Source organism: Crinia signifera, chromosome 2 (assembly GCF_055691185.1).
Source record: "Crinia signifera chromosome 2, ASM5569118v1, whole genome shotgun sequence".
Classification (NCBI taxonomy): domain Eukaryota; kingdom Metazoa; phylum Chordata; class Amphibia; order Anura; family Myobatrachidae; genus Crinia; species Crinia signifera.
In genome coordinates, this window is record NC_139218.1 from 215,010,983 (window position 1) to 215,031,294 (window position 20,312).

Below are 20,312 nucleotides of genomic sequence, written 5' to 3' on the forward strand. Positions count from 1 at the left end.
TTTAATCCCGGAATTCGGACCGACTGTTCGGCCTGCGCAGCCTGACCTCTGACCGTCATGCTGTGCAAAGCCACAAGCCGTCATCTGGAACAACCAGGTAGCGTCTGAGCGAGTGCTCAGACTATGTCTGGCATTAGACTGCGCATGTGCAGTCTTATCAGAAATCCCGGTAGTGAAAACTCCAATCCCGGGATTTAAATCCCAGCGTTTTTGGGGGGCCAAATTCAGGGATCCCACCGATCCCGGTATTGGCTACCCTTGTTTGAAGTACAAACCAAACCCAAATGTAACTCTCTCTGCACATGTTACATCAGCCCCACCTGCAGTGCACATGGATTTGTCCATTAGTGAGAAAGAATTTGCTTTTGCAAGTGAACCAGAATCAGGCCCTAAATCCTATCTTGGAGATTTTATGAAGCTGAATGTGAGATAACAGGGTTTTTTACTGCATTTCTGTGAAAGAGAATTGCCCCATAGTCTTTAAATAAACTATTAATCACGTAGGCAACTCTAGAACTATAGTTATTGAGAGACTAATTAACTGAGTTACAGTATAGTATGTATTGCAGAGACTACACCATTGTAACTAAAGTAATTTGCAGACCTATTGCACTGATACAATAGGTTGTGGCAGACAGCTGGGTAATATAGATATTTGCCTAAAGGGCAGTGCTTAATGTTTCACTGGAATAATATTAATCCTTGCCATCCATAAATAATAAATAAAACAGGAATTGGGACTGGCGTGAACTTTAAACTCCACACAGACATAGGCATTCATCCACACTCACCCCACTTATCTAAGAAATAAAGACGCGTACAACTGAATGGGCTTAAAGGGGACGGCTTATTTATTTTGAGCAGGGGCGGCCTATTTGAATCTAACTAAAATTTATGTCCCTGCTCTAACTAAGGTGGCGGGCAAAGAACGGCATGCAAAATAAATAACATTGCTGGAAAATAACAAAGTAATAAAAATAACAAACTCCGGATCTAAGGGCCAATTGCCCTTAATTGCCAAGGACCGGCCACCTGCCAGCGTCCAAGACAATGGCTCAATTATGAAGCGGACTTTTCAAAAGGGGGCCAATTGCCCTTAAGGCCAGGGGGTTGACCTTCTGCTTCTGCCCCTGACCTCGCAAATAGCACTAAGGCAGAGCTCACCACTCTGCCCGAGTCATCAAAAAATTGGGCCACCTGCCCTAACTACAAATGTCCGCCAGAATTTACGCTATCCGAAGTAGATGATCGTTAAGGTCCAGATGTGGGCCCACCTGGGTCGGTGATGCCCAGATCCCGACATCAACCAGCATCTAAGTGTAAATACAGCTCTAATTTAATTACCGTTCTTTCCGCCAACACAAATTAAGCCGACAACAACTAAACGAATAATGCAAACAACTTCTGAACAACTAATTCTGACTAATAAATGGGGCGGGCGGGAGGGCAACGTTTCCTGAAGCAAGAGGCAGAATCTTCTGGAACCAAGAACATCACCCCATCAATCTCCACCTCTGACCTCCACCAGCCTATCCTGAACCGTCATTCAAATCAGCCAACCCGTCAATCAAGACAAGCCGAACCCTCAAGCCCAGATCAAGTGTGTGAGCTAAGGATTCCTGCCAATAGCCAGGTGAGTTTATGCTGTTTTCAGCCAGACAAGCTGGCTTCTACAGTCTTAAACTCCACACAGACATAGGCATTCATCCACACTCACCCCACTTATCTAAGAAATAAAGACGCGTACAACTGAATGGGCTTAAAGGGGACGGCTTATTTATTTTGAGCAGGGGCGGCCTATTTGAATCTAACTAAAATTTATGTCCCTGCTCTAACTAAGGTGGCGGGCAAAGAACGGCATGCAAAATAAATAACATTGCTGGAAAATAACAAAGTAATAAAAATAACAAACTCCGGATCTAAGGGCCAATTGCCCTTAATTGCCAAGGACCGGCCACCTGCCAGCGTCCAAGACAATGGCTCAATTATGAAGCGGACTTTTCAAAAGGGGGCCAATTGCCCTTAAGGCCAGGGGGTTGACCTTCTGCTTCTGCCCCTGACCTCGCAAATAGCACTAAGGCAGAGCTCACCACTCTGCCCGAGTCATCAAAAAATTGGGCCACCTGCCCTAACTACAAATGTCCGCCAGAATTTACGCTATCCGAAGTAGATGATCGTTAAGGTCCAGATGTGGGCCCACCTGGGTCGGTGATGCCCAGATCCCGACATCAACCAGCATCTAAGTGTAAATACAGCTCTAATTTAATTACCGTTCTTTCCGCCATATCAGTTCAGCTTGAACTGACCCGCCACCAACCTAATTTCGAATACTCCCTCATCTAAACCTCTAAACTTCTCAATGCGTCTATTAAATTCTGGAAAAACAAATCCATCCCGACTAAAGAGAGATGCACCCCATCCGGCCTGTACAGGGTCTCATTTCTAAAGGATATGGCCTCGTGCCTGACGACCACTCCGCCCTCCGTTGCTATAGCCCTGCCGACTACGGAATTGATCCGCCTACGTACCAAATCAATGGCGCCCGGATTGAGTGCATCTCTCCAAACCCTCCTAGGTATAATCTCTGACCAGAAGAAACGGCAAAATCTCCATTCTCTGATCAGGTCCAGCAATAAATTCCTAATCTCAAATCGAATATTGAGACCGGAATTATGCGTGAGGTCGTTGCCCCCCAAGTGGATGATGACAAACATTGGGTAACCAAACGCCCTAACTGACTCATCCAAGAGACCCCTCAACGCGGACCACCTCATACCTCTACGCCCCAGCCAACGGATAAATCGCGTCTCAGGGAAACGTTCCGTATCCGTGGTGACCTGGGACAAGGACAACCAATAAATAAATGAATGCCCCACCATCCAAATCATATTGGTGTCCAAGCGTTGACCTGTAAGTTGAAATGATATATACCGTTAGAAAATTTGAAATAATGGCAAACATCTGGCAACATTTTAAAGGGGGGCCCGGGAGATTCCCTTAAAGGTGATTTTGCAGTTCTATATTAAATCGTTGATAACTACTAGGAATGTGATTTAGGTGATCTATTTAAGACTAATTTGATTATTGACCCACTTGAATTATGTATAATCCCTACCCGTTGTACCCTATTCTACGGGGTGGGGGGGGGGGGGGGTGGGTCACCCGATTTGACTTGAGGCAAAAAACACAAATCTTCCACCAGTTGGCTAGAGCCTAATTTAAGACTGGTGATAACACAAAAAATTCCTCAAGGCCCCTCAAACACTAAAGCGTGTTTGGGCGAGCGGCTACTCCTCAAATGGGCTCACTGGATTATGTCGGCCTGATGTATCGCTTAAATGCACCAGACCGCCATCTTCCGAGTGCTCGTATGTCGACCTGAGACCAACCCGCCGCAGCGGCTGCCGAAGCGGCGCCGATACGAAAAGAGTGTGTCCCAAAGTCGGCTGGAGAAAGACCCTGATGCAATATACAGCGCCTGAAAACCGACCTGAACTGGAAGTTAGTAAGTGGGGACCCGTCGATGTGCATCAGCCAGGCCCCGGGCAATTGAGGGCGCAACTCCAAGTAAGCCAGAGCCGCCGCCACCGGACAAATCCGGCGGTCGCTACTCCGACCCAAATGGACCCACTGCCCCCTGCCCGCTACGTCGGTCTTTGAGCGCTGAATCTTGCACCATAAACCGTCGTGGTGCACGTCGACGTGGCCGAACAGCATAGGCGAGGGAGATGCCCTGGTTGCGGACACCAACTCGCCTACTCTGAACGCCCCATGGAACGCCATGGCAAAGGCCAACCTGAAAAGTCGAACCTCGTAATCGTTTGAGCAAATCACTCTTAGGGACCTCGAGATTCGACGCAACAGGCTGGCATCAATCGGCCGTCGCCTGTCGGGCAAAACCGGCCTGGCTCTGGCCCATCCCTTTAGCATCCTGGAAAGCAAGAAAGACTTGGTGATGTCTCTCTTCCCACCAAGACGCAAAAAGAATGATATGCCTGCCAGAGAGCGTCCAACAAAACTTCTGGACTTACCCTCCGTGTACAGGCTCCATACATAGGCATTAATAAGACGCTTATAGCTCTTACCTGTGCCACCCTGTTCCAGCAAGAACTCGCTCCAGCGCTCCCATGAGGCCAGATAAGCTCTAAATGTTGCTGGCGCTAGCGACCGCAGGGCCAGCTCCTCTACCCCTCCAGAGGCACCTGCCATAAAAAAGATGGACATTGTTCACCATACTTCTGGGCTAGCGGCACAAGTTGCCTGAATCTTCCCCATTCGAAACGGGACAATGCATCTGCTACTTCATTAAGTACGCCAGGGACGTGCTTGGCTCGCAACGTAATATTGTTCGCCAAGCACATCAACACTATCCGTGCAAGAATGCGCAAAACTGGGAGAGAGGTTGACCTTAGTTGTGTAATGGATTGGACCACCCCTAAGTTATCACACCAAAAGACAACCTCCCTGTTTCCCAATTCTGCGCCCCAGAGCTCTAAGGCGACCATTATTGGAAATATTTCCAATAATAGCATATTCTTGGTCATGCCGTCTCGTGCCCAAGATTCGGGCCAAGCCTCTGCGCACCAACGTCCCGCATAAAATGCGCCGAATCCGGAAGATCCTGCTGCATCCGTATATAATTCCAACTCCGCATTTGCAACGGCTGGAGCTTGCCATATGCATATGCCGTTGAAATTATCCAGAAACATTTCCCACACTTTCAGATCCCTCTTCATTTCTGAAGATAGACGTAGAAAATGGTGGGGTTTCCGAATCCCGACGGTCGCTCGCTGCAGCTTTCTACAAAATATTTTGCCCATGGGTATTACTCTACATGCGAAATTAAACAGGCCCAATAAAGATTGAGCCTGTCTAAGTGTTAACTTAGCAGCCGCGATGGCATAAGTTATTTCGTCATGTAACCGGTGTACTTTATCTAGTGGAAGTTTACACAGACCTCGCTCGGAATCAATTTCGATTCCGAGGTACACCAAATCAGTAGTAGGTCCCTCGGTTTTTTCCCCTGCCACGGGAACCCCGAAATCCCTAAATAACTCAAGCGCTGCTTCTAGTAAACTAAGGCACAGGTCAGAATTTGGAGGACCCACTAAAAGAAAGTCGTCCAAATAATGAGTAATGCTGTCAACTCCCGACACTTCCTGCAGGCACCACTGCAAAAATGTGCTGAAGCGCTCAAAATAAGCGCATGAAATGGAGCAACCCATGGGCAAACATTTATCTATGTAAAAGCCCCCATTTAATTTAAATCCCATGTACCGAAATGCGTTCTTATGCAAAGGTAATAGTCTAAAAGCTGACTCAACATCCAATTTGCACATGAGGGCGCCAGGACCAGCTTTTTTAATGATGCCTATAGCATCCTCAAATAAACAATAATTAACGGTGCACAATTCATCATCGATGGCGTCATTGACGGACGACCCTCTAGGACAAGAAAGATGCTGAATCAGCCTGAACTTTCCCTTAACTTTTTTGGGAACCACCCCAATAGGGGACAAAATTAGTCCCTCAACTGGTGGTGTTGCAAACGGGCCTGCCATTCGACCTAGTTTTACCTCGGCTTCAACTTTTTGTGATATTATGTCAGGGTGTTCCATGGCAGAGCGTAAGTTTCCCTTACTACCCGTACTAATTGGAGCGGAAACAGGTAATTGAAAACCCTCTGAAAATCCGGACTGCAAAAATATTGCTCCATCTCTGTCCGGATAGCGTTCCAGCCATGGTAACATCCTGACCAATACAATTGGAGTAGGGGCTCTATCCAATGACAGGTGCCGCTGGACCGCGGCTTTGTTTCGTCGTGGACTGACCCCCAACTCCCCCACCAGTTGGAGGTTTTGTGCAATCCTTGATTGCGTGTTGACCTCCGCATCTGATACAAAGGTGCCGAAAACGACACCGGTTACCCAGGTTGCATTGCCCATTATTAAATGAGTAGCACCTACCATGGCCATGTTTCGTATTACTTCCCTTATTAATATTATTGTAAGGCCTGCTCCCATACTGCCTTACCCACCCCTTATTCTCAGGAGCCCTAATAGGTGTAGCCGATTCGGCGACTTCGCCGTATAATTCTACGTCTTTCTTACCAAAATCGTACACCTCCCGGCCATGCTGTTTCCTCCTAAACTCTTCGTCATAGACCCGCCAACCGGGACCGACGTAAGAGGTGTAGAGTTTATGAATAAGGAACTGGTATCTCACCAGGTTCACATATTCATCTGGATGTGTCTCTAAATAACAGGCCGCAAAAATTAGTATGCCCCTTACCCAGTTGTTATAAGTGCGAAATGCATCCTCGCTAGCGGGTCCTTTTTTCCTTGCGGCTAGAAGGGCCCGCCTATCCTTGCTTGTTAAAGCAAAGATATCTACATAGCGCCCCTTTCTGATCCTATCTCTAGCCCTAGGACGCAAACCCCGCTTAACAGCGGTGTTCGCGCACTGCACTGCATCAGACTCAACCGATACATTGGAGGACCCGGAGCTATGGGACCTATATTCCCTACGCCTCTTCCGCCTTCGTCTCCTCACGACGCCGTCCGAAGATGACTTATCCTCGGAAGACGTCGATGCTAATGAGGAATCAGAGGTTTCATCTCGGCGCCGTCTCTTACGAGACTTTGCAGATCTTTTCCGCTTAGCTTTCTTCTCTACCGATGAATCATCTGACCCCCCACTGCTGGACCCTGTATTATCTTCCCCAGTCCAGTCAGGATCATTTGTGGACTCACCAGTATCAGACGATGCTGCCCTCCTTCTTCTACGATCACTTCCTCCTCGGCTTGAAGAATGTCCTTCCATGGTTCGCTCGGCGGAATCCTGACCTGTCAATAGAGGTTCGTTAACAACCCCCATCACGGTTGGGACATTCGGCGATACCCTTTCAGCAGAGGAAATAACATTGTCCCCTCGTGCCGCAGCAATAGTTGGAGCTATTGCTTTGGCTATGAGGTCAGATACTGACTCCAAAGTTGCCGGAGGGTCAGTTTTTCCCTGCCCACCTGTTCCGGTGGTTAACAGAGGAGCCACTGCCGACACCACCGCTGCGCATATAGATGTAAGCGCCGATGTCCCTAATGACACGGTGTCACCTTCCGTGTTTCTCCCGGCAACCGCGTCCGCATATGAGCGACCCGGTTGCGTTCTGGCGCTTTGTGGCGCCATATTGTTCTCCCTTGCCTTCTCTGCGACCAACCTTCTCCTCGCTGTCCGTCTAGATCTGGCGTTAGATTTTCTAACTTCCTCGACCGGATTCATTCCTGCATCACTTTGCAAGTCCCTTTCACTAACCCCGCCTTCTTCGTTTGAACCGGCCAATGGGGCTTGCTCTTGCGTACCGGATTCACTGCTCAGCGAATCCACTTCGTCTGACTCGCCGCATGAGGATAAGGATTCATCCGAATCCTCGCTATTATCCTGCCATGTAGCTACGGCAGACTTAAACATTTCAAATTCGGCATGAGTTAACTTATGTCTCATGTCCTCAATAAATTTCCCCCTGGGGTTGCTATTACTATTACTGCCACCAGATGGCGCTGCTGCTGCATTGCCATTTCTTCCTTTTTTATGGGACCTCCTGCAATTTTCCCTTCCTCCAGCAGAGGGCGCTCCAGGCACAGAAGTGCCTGCAACACCCTCCTCACAGTGGTAAGCATCACCCTTGCGGCCATTTTTATTCTTGCCTCTGTCTAACCCCCTAGCTACCTTGTTTCTAGGTACTGCTTTACCTTTATTCTGAAGTGGGCGCGCAGCGGTCCTTTGACCGCTGCGCTGTGCCCCTTCTTTTACACCAGCCCTCCCTGCATCTACTGCGGCAGCGACAGGCCTAGCGCCTGTGCTCCGCTTATTAATCGTGCTGGCTGCTGCGTCTGGGGAGAAGGACGCCGGCACTGACGCCGGCGTCCCCGCCGCTCTCCCCCTTTTTCTTGCCCTCAACTGATTGCTGGCCGCTCGGCGCCCAGCCCCAGCCGCCTCCCCCGCTGCGGCGGATGCTTCAGGCCTAGCGCCTGAGCTCCGCCGCGTGACGCGGCGAGGCCTAGCGGGGACCGGCGCCGGCTCACAGTGGGGACGGGCGCCGCCATCTGATCGCCCCCTCACCCTTGATTGACGCGGGCGGGCTGCCGGAGGGATTCCTGAGCCTCCGGCAGCACCGCCACGCCGCCCTGACCTGCCCGTCAGACCTATGTTAACTGCCGGAGCGGGCGGTTCGGCCTGCGCTCCGGCAGTCCTGCGACGAGGAGAGGGGGATAGCCCCCGCTCGTCACCCCTGCAAGGAGGCTTGGCTCTGGCCCTGTAGGAGCCTGGAGCTTCGCCTAGCGCGGCATATCTGGCGGGAGCCCCCGCAGCGCGCTTAGGCCTAGCAGGCATTCTCACAGGGCTTGAGGCTAGTTTAAGGGGGGTATAGAAAAGGGGTATAGATATTGTAGGATATAGATTAAAGTAATAGGATTATAGCTTAGCAGTAAGAGAGAGAGAAATAGGGTGAGAAAGAAGAGCGATAGGGAGAGAAAATTATATAGAAATAACAAATCTCTACACAGGCTAACAATTGTCTGTACTTAACAGTCCCAACGTTTCCTGAAGCAAGAGGCAGAATCTTCTGGAACCAAGAACATCACCCCATCAATCTCCACCTCTGACCTCCACCAGCCTATCCTGAACCGTCATTCAAATCAGCCAACCCGTCAATCAAGACAAGCCGAACCCTCAAGCCCAGATCAAGTGTGTGAGCTAAGGATTCCTGCCAATAGCCAGGTGAGTTTATGCTGTTTTCAGCCAGACAAGCTGGCTTCTACAGTCTGATCATGACAACTTGCTATTAGAATCATTATTAATTTTAGTGTGCGCTGGCCTCTTTTTTATGGTTTTGGTCTTGGACCTGTATCTTCCTCTGGTTTTGATGTGTATTTGCTTTTGCAAAACAGACCTTGTTGGCTTTGGATCTTTTTTTTTTTTTTATAAAAACCGCTAAAATCACCACATTTTGCCCTGTTTTTGTTCCTACGTTAATATTAATCTCAATTACATTAATTTCTGCTGATTTCCAGTCAATTTGGACCATCTCAATATTTATTGTTTTTTTTATATTTTGTTCTCATTTTTGCCAACATATTGTGGGTTACGACAGCAGTCACTGTACCGTTAATAAACAGGGTACATCTAGCAGTCACAGTAATGTATACACAGTTGGGTACAGACAGCAGTCACATTAATGTATACACAGTGAGTTTAAGGCCTGCAGTCACAATACCGTATACACAGTGGGGTATGGCCAGCAGTCACAATATAATACACACAGTGGGGTATGGACAGAGGTTTCAGTACCGTATTAATAGATGGCATACAGACAGCAGACGCACTACCATATACACATAATTATTTTATTTTTTGGTTTTTTTTCTATTATTTTTTTTTTAACTTGTGTTAATGGTGCAGTCACAGTAGCATATACACAGTTGGAGTATGGCCGGTAGTCATAATACTCTATTAATAGATGGGGTATGGACAGCAGTCACAATTCCGTATTAATAGATGGGGTACAGACAGCAGTCACAGTACCATATACATAATGGGGTAATGACAGCAGTTGCAGTACCGTATACACAGTGGGGTACCGACAACAGTCGCAGTACCTACTGAGGAAGAGAGGGATCTAGATGTCACTATTTCAGGTGACTTAAAAGCAGGTAGGCAATGTAACAAAGCAATGAAGAAGGCAAATCAGATGCTTGGTTGCATAGGGAGAGGTATCAGCAGTAGAAAGAAAGAAGTAATAATGACACTGTATAGGTCATTGGTACGACCTCACCTAGAGTATTGTGTTCAGTTCAGGAGGCCATATCTCCAAAAGGATATAAATACATTAGAGACTGTATAAAGAAGGGCAACTAAAATGGTGCATGGCCTACATCACAAAACGTACCAGGAAAGACTAAAAGATACTTATGATAAAGTATGTATACTTTAGAGCAGAGAAGGGAAAGGGGGGGCATGATAGAAACTTTCAAATATATCAAGGGTTTTAACAAGGTACAGGTGGGAGACATTCTTCACAGGAAGAGGAGCAACAGAACACGAGGACATGACCTGAAACTAGAGGGAGGAAGATTCAGGGGAAATGTGAGGAAGCATTACTTCACAGAAAGAGTAGTAGATAAGTGGAATAGCCTACCATCAGAGGTGGTAGACGCAAATACAGTAGTACAATTTAAACATGCTTGGGATAGGCATATTGATATCCTTACAAAAAAATAAGGATCAAATATGGTTTGAGGTAACATGTTTAAAAAAGGGGCAGACTAGATGGGCCAAGTGGTTCTTATCTGCCGTCAAATTCTATGTTTCTATGTTTCTACCGTATACACAGTTGTAGTACAGACATAAAAAAAATTTTGTTTGCTTTTATTCATTTTTTTAATTTTTCTTTGTTTTATCATTTTTGTTAGAAAACAGTGGGGTACAGACAGCATTCAAAGTATCATACATACAGTTAGGGTATGGCTGGCAGACACATTCGCTCCACTGGGGAGCCTTTTGCACATCTGCACACCAACTGGATACAATGTTTGAAGAGGAGCCCCAATCTATTTGATCAATGAGGGGGTGCTGTTCCCAGCAGTCAGGTATACAATATTTTGGAACAGGAGAAAAAAGGGACTGCTATGTGGGGAGCACACCCCACATAGCAGTCCCTTTTTTCTCCTGTTCCAAAATAAGTCACAGTAAAAGAGCAGTAAAATTGGGGGTGATTACAGCAACTACTGTTAATGAATTTAAATCAAAACTGGATACATTATTGGCCACTAAGGGAATCCTATAGCTATGACTTACTCAAGTCAGTAGTTACAAGTTGGATAGGTTGAACTTGATGGACTAACGTCATTTTTCAGCCTTAATTACTATGTTACTATGTTACAATACCGGTGTATACACAGTTGGGGTACGGCTGGCAGTCACAGTACCATATATACAGTTGGGATATAGCCGGCAGTAATAGTACCGTATACAATACCAGTGTATACACAGTTGGGTTATGGCCGGCAGTCACAGTACCATATACACAGTTGGGATATAGCCGCCAGTCACAGTACTGTATACAATACCGGCGTATACACAGTTGGGGATGTCCGGCAGTCACAGTACCATATACACAGTGGGGATACAGACAGAAGTCACAGTAGTATGTACAGAGGGGTTACATCAATTATGGCCAGCCAGTAAGAACAAGAGTACAGTATGCAGTGCACAGTGGGGTTAATGCCCAATCAGTAGTTTACATTGGAGTTAATGGCCAGCCAGCAGTGTACAGTGGGGTTAATGGCCAGCCAGCAGTGTACAGTGGGGTTAATGGCCAGCCAGCAGTGTACAGTGGGGTTAATGGCCAGCCAGTAGTGTACAGTGGGGTTAAAGGCAAGCCAGTAGTGTACATTGGGGCTAATAGCCAGCCAGCAGTGTACAGTCGGGTGGTAAATGCACATTGGTGGTCTAGTGAAGAATAAAAATAAATTCTGCAGAGTGTGCAGCGGAGAGTGCTCTCCCGGGGATGTAATCTCATGCGGCCCAGCGTCTTACATGGGACTCAAGTCTTGCGAGAATCCAATGGCGGGAAGACTGCGATCGGCTCACGAGGGGGATCCGAGTAAGGCCAGAACACTCTACTAGTATATAGTAGACCCCTGGATTCATGCTGTTTGATTACTGATTTTTCAGTTGAATCTTTTTACACTTTATTAATATATAAATCGAATAAAATTGATACCATTAACACAATTCTTGTGTACACAAATTTATATAAAATGGTGCTAAAATACCATGAAATGGCAAGCAATTGATGCATGAATTGCTAATAATTGAATCTTCCACTTTGATTGTGGGCACGGTTTGTTGAATGTTGCACCCCACTATTCCTATTAAGTGTGGATCCTATCGGTACTTGACTCCACGGACAGTGTTCATTTGGGGGGGAGGAGGGAGGAAGTCACTCACATATCTGGGTTTGTGTCCACTTGATCCAAGCTGTATTTGAGGTGGTCCCCGTGAGATGGTATGCTGTCTGTTAGTCTCCTTTTGGATTTCCCCAGTTGGTATTCTGATCCGATTCTAAATCCCCGGTGGAGGGGTTGCAACCCAATATTGTGTTCCACAGTCCACAATGGAGGATGGAGTGGGGGTGCTGCGGCTGATGCGTTTCGCTGGGGGGCTCCCAGCTTTTTCAAAATTTTATTCTAAGTTTGGGCTGTACAAGCCTTGTACCACTGGTACATGTAGGGGCGAATTGGAAACTAAAAGTGGCCCTGGAAAATAATCTAGAAGGTGGAGCCAATATCTAAAATCAAATGTAAGCGGAGCCAATACCTAAAAATGGGGGGATAAAAAATACATCACTACACCGAGTACTATTTTTCTGGAAAAATAGGTCCAGGAACTCCAGGTCTGGGGGTGGCTCAATTAAATAATAATAATAATAATAATAAAAAAAACAAAGATGTATATATTGTATTTAGAGACAAAGGCACTCACAGGTGACTTTAAAATAAAACTTATCTTATGGAAAGTACATTTCAGTTCCTGATGATGTCATATTTAATTAGAGGTTTGGGAACTGAGTTCCTGCTGGTTCCTGCTGAATAATAGCACTAACTACACCTGTGTGGAACAGTGGCGTAACTATCAATTTTGCTCCCCCTGGTGCCCCCCCCCCCTCCTTACATATTATGTCACACACCATTATGCCACACGGTAATATATGTTACACTATATGCCAAACACGCTGTAATGCACCTTAAAGAATACGCCACAAACATCATAAAGCCAATTACACTATACACCACACACCATAATGCTCCTTACACTATACCCCATGCACCGTAATGCACCTTACACTATACCCCACACACAGTAATGCACCTTACACTATACCCCACACACAGTAATGCACCTTGCACTATACCCCACACACAGTAATGCACCTTACACTATACGCCACACACCGTAATGAACCTTACACTATACCCATCACACTGTAAGGCCACTTACACTATACGCCACCCAACATAATGCACCTTACACTATACCCTACACACACAGTAATGCACCTTACACTATATGCCACACAATGTAATGCACATTACACTATACTCCATACATCGTAATGCCACTGACACTATACGCCACACACCGTAATACACCATCCACTATACGCCACACATTGTAATGCACCTTACACTATACCCCACACACCATAATGCCACATACAGTATATACCACACTCCATAATGCCCCTTACACTATACACCACACACCGTAATGTACCTTACACTATACGACACACGCCATAATGCACATAATACAGCCATTGGTCAACTATTGTAGACAACAGTAGTTATTACAGGTGGCAACACACTGCTTTATACAGAATGGGCCTAGAGTGTAGAGGTTAATATATAGAAAGGACGGAGTACCAGCAGTCGGGATTCCGATGTCACCATACTGACCATCGGGATCCCGACTGTTGGCCCGCTTTACCACACTCAAAAAGTACACCTTAAAAAACAATTAAAATAATTTGGACTTTTTGAATAAATGACAGAGGATTCATGTACTTGCTTTGTCAAATAGGACATGCTGTGCTCCATAAGCATTTCTAGTACCACCCAGGGATGCCACCAACATCCCCAGGTTGAACCTATAGACTCCAGCAGTGGCAAGGATGCCAGAAATACAGCGAGAGCCAGGTAACCCCACGTGGGTGCCCGGAGGGTCTTTAGTGGCGGTAGTAATGGGAGCCGGGCGGACTGACCCCATTTGGTTGCCTGGCAGGGTTTTATTCCCCTTCGAGCAGACACTCCCACCAGCCACCCTTCCCCCGCATGCATCCCCGCTCACCTCGGCCTCTACTTGTTGCTGGCGTGCGAGCCCGTGGAGCCTGCCATCAGGGGTGTGCAGAAGGAGGTGCATATCTCGGCAGTGGTCGTGGTCCTCCTCCGGCACTGGCAGTAAAATGCTGCTTGCGCCGGTAAAAGCTTTCTCCACGGAGAGTCTTTAATAAAGCTGCTGCAGCTGCATCAATTAGTTATATGCAGTTATATGCAGCTCCTGCCACACAGCAGGTTCCAGGGCTCCCTACAGACAGGAGTCAGGACCATTGTTCCGCAACTGGGGCTGCCCTTCTGTTTCTCCCTGCTGGCTACTGCAGCAGTTATTTTTGGGCGCCCTGCAGACCCCGTCGACCCTAGCTCCCTCAAGCCATGGCGGGGTCTGCTGCACCATTGTTACGCCACTGGTGTGGCAGCTGTTGGTTTTAATATGCTTGGAAGTCTAGTGGTCCCCAACCTTTAAGCCGCTGTAAAAAAACACAAACCACATTTCAAATTGTATAAATAAAAACATGAGCACAGTATGGGTGATGCTGCTACATTTGGGAAGTGGAGATGTGGCAGTTTCATACAGTTTAGGGTACGTTGCAAACAAATTAATTTGATTTCAGTTAATGTTATGACAAATCAATTTTTGTTGGCACTCCCGTCCGTTTTCAGAAACAAATTAATAGTGCAAAGCTGGGGATTGCACTAGCTGGTGCAGAACACAGTTTTTCTGTATGTGCCATTAGCATAATTAAATACAAAGGTGTATAAATACCCCAGAATAACTTTGTGAGATAAGCTGCTGTTTTTTTTAAAGCTCTACTGGTGGAAGATTTACACATTTTTTGCTGCAACTGAAAGAGACTAAACGCTTCTGCAGTGCCAAGAAACGCTTCAGTAATTCATACAGCAAGCACAGGAAACAAGTCAGAGAAAACATCCTGTCAGTGATAATGAATATAATAATGATATTTTGCAAACTGTCACCAAAAATCTCTCTTGGGGAAAAAGAAAATCTATTAACAAGCCACAAAATCTACATTGATTGGAGTGATATAGCTGTTTATTTGAAAGCAAAAGCAGATAAGGAACCACTTTCCTGTGGTTCACTATGGACAGCAGATGGTGAACAATATGATAATATTAAACGTCTACTTCAGTGGTTCTCAAACTCTGTCCTCAAGACCCCTTACAATTCACTTTTTCCAGGTAACCCGTCAGGTGCACTCATTACTGACTGACACATTTTAAAAGGTCCACAGGTGGAGCTAATTATTGCACTTGATTCTGTGAGGATCCTGAGGACCGACTTTGAGAACGTGTGCTCTACTTTGATGCATGAAGTGCTTTAACTTGATCAGCAGCCAGAATAATTGAAATTTTCAAATGAAATGCTTTCCTAACCATGAGGAATATATAATTAAAAGGTTCAGTCATCAGTAAACAATGGATAGGCCACAATTTATTCTCCCAAGCATGCAAAATGATTGTGTCATATAAACTGCACTACATCATATAAGTTAGAGATGAGTGGGCTTGCTTTTCTAAAAAATGAACCTACCCAAACTTCCAGGATCTGAGGTAATCCATGTGCCGGCTTTCCCACCTTGCACAGATTCTATATCGAGGCAAAAAGGTCATCACGCTGATGTTGGAATTTTCATGGGTTTTGGATTCAATATACACTTATCATGGTGATTTGGAAGCTGTTTCACACAGAGAAACATGTGCTATAATGGTCTATAAAGACTCCACACTGACTCCAGTGGCTGAGCTGTACTATTTGTCCATTCCAGAGCTGCTGAGCTGACCTATCTGTCCAGTGTCCATCCACTACAATGCTTCTCAGCTGCCACATCTCTACAGCATCCATCTACTCCAGCTTAAGATATGTTTGCATTTTGGAAATGTTTTTTAGATGCATTTAATATGATTTTGAGAGAGGTTGAATGTGGAGAATAAAGGCCAGTTCAGAGTCAACAGTTATAGAGAGAACAGGTTTAGAACCAAAATTGGTTGGTGGAAATATAATCAATTATCCTTTGGAAATATTAATTATATTGAGGTGGTGAGATGACATCCAAGAGGACATGGCATTCAGGGCAAGATGTATTAAGCCTTGAAACGTGATAAAATGGATAGTGATAAACCACCAACCAATTAGCTGACATGGAGTTGATTGGATGCCAGTTGATCACTCTCCATTTTATCACTTTTAAAGCTTAGTACATCTGGCCCAAAATGACATGGACCAATAGAGATGGAAACAAGTCTGGGTAGGATAGGTAGATGTGAGTGTCATCCATGTACAGATGATACTGATGTCCAAAAGAGCTGATTGGTTTGGATATATTGAGAAAATCATGTGGCCTAAGACTGCGCATTGAAATATTCCAACTGATAGAGGTAGTGAAGAGGAGGTGGATTCATAAAAGGACATTGAAAGAGTAATAGGTAGGTAGAATGAGAACCAAGAAAGGACTATGGGCCAGATGTATCAAGCTTCACAAAATGATAAAGTGGAGAGTGATAAACAAAAAGCCAATCAGCTTTTACCTGTCATTTTTCAAACCCAGCCTGTAACATGGCAGTTAAGAGGTTGTTTATCACTCTCCATTTTATCACTTTTAAAGCTTGATACATCTGGCCTTTAAAGTCCTGAAAACCTAGGGACTGGTGTCAAATCAGCAGAGAGATCTAGAAGCATAAGTAGTGAGTAGTGACCTTTAGACTTATCAGTGACCGATTAATTTAATACTTTATTCAGTGCTGTCTTTGTTGAATGCTGAGAACGAAAGTATGACTGAAGTGGGTCCAATAAGTTGTGCAATTTAACCCCTTCCCGACGAGGCGTTTTTTGTTAACTTTTTTTTTTTTCTTCCTCCTCGCGTTCAAATAAGCGTAACTTTTTTAATTTTCCGGCTATATAGACACATGAGGGCTTTTTTTTTGCGGGACAAGTTGTACTTTTTAATGGTATCATTTACTATACCGTATAATATTCTGGGGAATCAGGAAATAATTCAATGTGGGGTAAAAAGAAAAAAAAACGCAATTCCACAATTTTGCGCTGGTTACGGTTTTTTTGGAGTTCATAGTTCGTTTAAAATGATGGGTTATCTTTATTCTATGGGTCGTTAGGATTCCGGTGACACCAAACTTATATAGTTTTCGTTACGTTTTACCACTAAAAAAAAAATAGAAAATTTTACGGTTTTTCTAATTTGCGTCGCGTCGCCATGTTCTGCGGCTTATAACTTTTTTATTTTTCCACCTACGGACCTGGGTGAGGGCTCATTTTTTGCGGGCTGAAGTGTACTTTTTAATTAATACCATTATGGGATATGTGCGACTTTCTGATCTCTTTTAGTTACTTTTTTTGGGGTAGGCGATGCGACCAAAAAACGTAGTTTTGGCGTTGGGAATTATTTTCCGTTTACGCCTTTAACCGTGCGGGATAACTAATGTTATATTTTAATAGATCGGACTTTTAGGAACGCGGCGATACCAAATATGTTTATTTTTTTTATTTTTTATTTATTTTTATTTGTGAAATGGGGAAAGGGGGTGATTTGAACTTTTAATATTTTTTTATTTTGTTTTTATTTTTAAACTTTTTTTTTTTTTTTTACTTTTACTACAAGGCCCCCTAGTGTACTTGACCACTAGGGGGCGCGATCGCCTGTACTAGGTTCAGCCATAGAGCTCTATGGCTGAACATAGTGATTTTCAGCACTTCCTATTACATCCTGCCTCAGGCAGGATGTAATAGGTATGCTGACACGGCCAGCACAGGGGTCTACATTAGACCCCTGGCTGCCATGGCAACCGATCGGCACCCTCCGATCTTGCCGCGGGGGGCCCCGATCGGCGCCGGAGGGGGGCGCCCCCCCTCCGATCAGCTATTTAAGCACTGCGGGCGCTTTGCCCGCGGTGCTTAAAGGGTTAAACGGCCACGATCGGCGAACTCGCCGCTCGTGGCCGAGAGAGCATGTACCTGGCTGTAATATACAACCACTACCTGCTCTCTTTCAAGCCAGCTCACTCCGTGAGCTGGCTTGATTCCCCCGCAACCGACATATGACGTAAATGTACGTCATATGTCGGGAAGGGGTTAAGAAAGAGTGAGTGGAGAAAACTCAAGTAGCTTTGAGGGACATGGAAGCTGAGTGATGGAGTGGTATTTTGCGAGAGTGCTTGGGTCAGAATTTAGTTGTTTTAGAATAACATACTGTAGCTATATTGTTCAAAAGTCCCACAATTCCCATCCCTCCCAGCTCTTTGAATGTTGATTGTTCTCCAGATCACAGTTCACTAATAATTAGAGATGAGCGGCAGGCACTTTTTCGGGTTTTGGTTTTGGATCTGGATCTCCCTTCATGTTTTGGATCTAGATTGGTTTTGGCAAAAAATTTTGGGAAAAATGCTAAAGATTGCTAAAATAACAGATTTTGGGCCTAAAGTATTATTAAGCTCAACAACATTAATTTCCACTCATTTCTAGTCAATTTTGATCACTTCATATAGTCCGTCACACTGGACACTGGATATAGTCCGTCACACTGGACACTGGATATAGTCCGTCACACTGGACACTAGATATATGCTGTCACACTGGACACAGCCCGTTACACTGGACACTGGATACAGCCCGTCACCCTGGACACAGTCCCTGGACAATGGACACAGCTCCTGGACAATGGACACAGCCCCTGGACAATGGACAGAGCCCCTGGACAATGGACAACACAGCCCCTGGACACTGGACACAGCCCCTGGATACAACCCCTGTGCACTGGACACAGCCCCTGTACACTGGACACAGACCCTGACACACTGGACACAGACCCTTGTATTATGGACACTGCAGCCCCTGTACACTGAGTGTACAGTCAGCAGCACTGCAGCCCCTGCGTGTGAGCACTGCAGCACCTAGTTTACAACAAAATACAAAATCAGTCACTAAATAAATCACAGCACAGGGCACAGGGCACAGGGCACAGAGCACAGAGCCCGGAGCACAGATCCCAACCACCCTCTTCCCTCTCCTATAATGGAGTGAAGATGGCTGGGCGCGTGCGTCTTATATAGAATCCAGATCCCGCGAGAATCCGACAGTGCGATGATGATGTTTTGCCTCATTTTCAGTCCTGAATTCAGGCGAGAACTCCCGAGCCAACTTGGCTCCTGACTCGGATCACCATATCCCGGAGATCCGGACCCGTTCATCTCTACTAATAATGTTTTGAAATTATTTTGTTGTGATATTATTTTGCTACTATGGATATATTGCAGGAATGACAGCTGAATGAGAGAGAGGAGAGAAATTCAGGCTGTCTCATATGTTAAACACAGCAGACAACTGAAACTATTTTGTCACTTCTAAGATCTGTATTGCAGAGAAGTGATTCAAAGCAAAATGTTTATTTAAAAGATTAACCAACCGACCATTGTGTTCGGGGCCGGATTAACAATGGGCCTGAGGGAGCCATAGCTCCAGGCCCACTGTACAAATAGGCCCATTTTCCCCATAACATGGGACACCCCCACCTGGTTCCAACAGCTGCCAGTTCCCCCTCCAGCATCACAGAAGCTCGAGGTTGATCTCAGTCGAATCCAAATCGCTGGGCCTTCAATCTGATATCAGGCTGGTAAATCTGGTTCATTGGTTCTAGAGATATTGCGGGTAAACCAATTTTTTTATTTCTGAAATATAATTTCATGGCTGTTCATGTTGTTTGAGGGCAGATTTCTCTGGAACCAAACGGCCCAGTTTCATGGGACCAAAATCATTCGAAGCAGACTTGAAAGTTCTTCAATATGATACATGTAAATGGGTCAGTTGGTTCCGAAGATATAGCTGGTTGTTTAAAGGGGGGGGAGGGTTTTCTCTCCCCCTCACACCAGAATATGCAGGGACTAGGCTGATGTAAAAGGGGCCAGTCCCTGGTGTGAAAGCGGTATTATTTCTAATAGCCAGGACCTGCAGTGCTCTGAATACAGCCCCCTGCTCTCTGCCCGGCTGTCAATGGCTGTCATTTCTGCCCGGTGGCGGCTGTCCCCCAGTTACCGCGAGCATGTATTCCCCCTTGGCAATGAGCATGTAATCCCACATGGCAACTAGTTTGGAACCCCTGGCAGTGAGCATGGAACCCCTGGCAATGAGCATGTACAGATGGAGCCGGCTTAAACTTTGCAGGGGCTGGCGATACTTTCGCCAGCCCCACCAACCGCCAGCTCCCGCCACGGGGGCGCGCACAAGATGCTTGCATGCCCCATGGCAACGGAGCTTCCCCCGGGTCCCCGCCGCCTCCCCCATCGGTCCCCATCGCCGGCCCGACCCCCCCCCCAACCCTGCCTATCTCTCTGAAGCCGCTGCCCCGCTGACAGAGGATTGGGACGCACATGCACGTGAGACGCACACACGTC

At 46.0% G+C, this 20,312-nt stretch overlaps 1 protein-coding gene across 1 annotated transcript; it reads right to left on the minus strand.

Annotated features, from left to right (window-relative positions):
• Nucleotides 1-828: 828 nt before the first annotated feature.
• LOC146060467 (uncharacterized) lies at nt 829-8,815 on the minus strand. The gene is made up of 2 exons (XM_083173700.1): nt 6,753-8,815; nt 829-4,202 (listed from the first exon to the last, which is right to left on the minus strand). The coding sequence occupies exons 1-2, from the start codon at nt 8,386-8,388 to the stop codon at nt 3,313-3,315; spliced, it is 2,526 nt and encodes an 841-aa protein (XP_083029826.1). The 5' UTR covers nt 8,389-8,815; the 3' UTR covers nt 829-3,312.
• Nucleotides 8,816-20,312: the final 11,497 nt, after the last annotated feature.

What these genes read in the sequence shown, in the direction of transcription:
- LOC146060467 (XM_083173700.1), bottom strand. Translation starts at nt 8,388, where the DNA reads ATGCCTGCTAGGCCTAAGCGCGCTGCGGGGGCTCCCGCCAGATATGCC. An exon ending in GGCAGCATCGTCTGATACTG is followed by an intron (nt 4,203 to 6,752) that starts GTGAGTCCACAA and finishes TTTTTATGGCAG; the next exon opens with GTGCCTCTGGAGGGGTAGAG.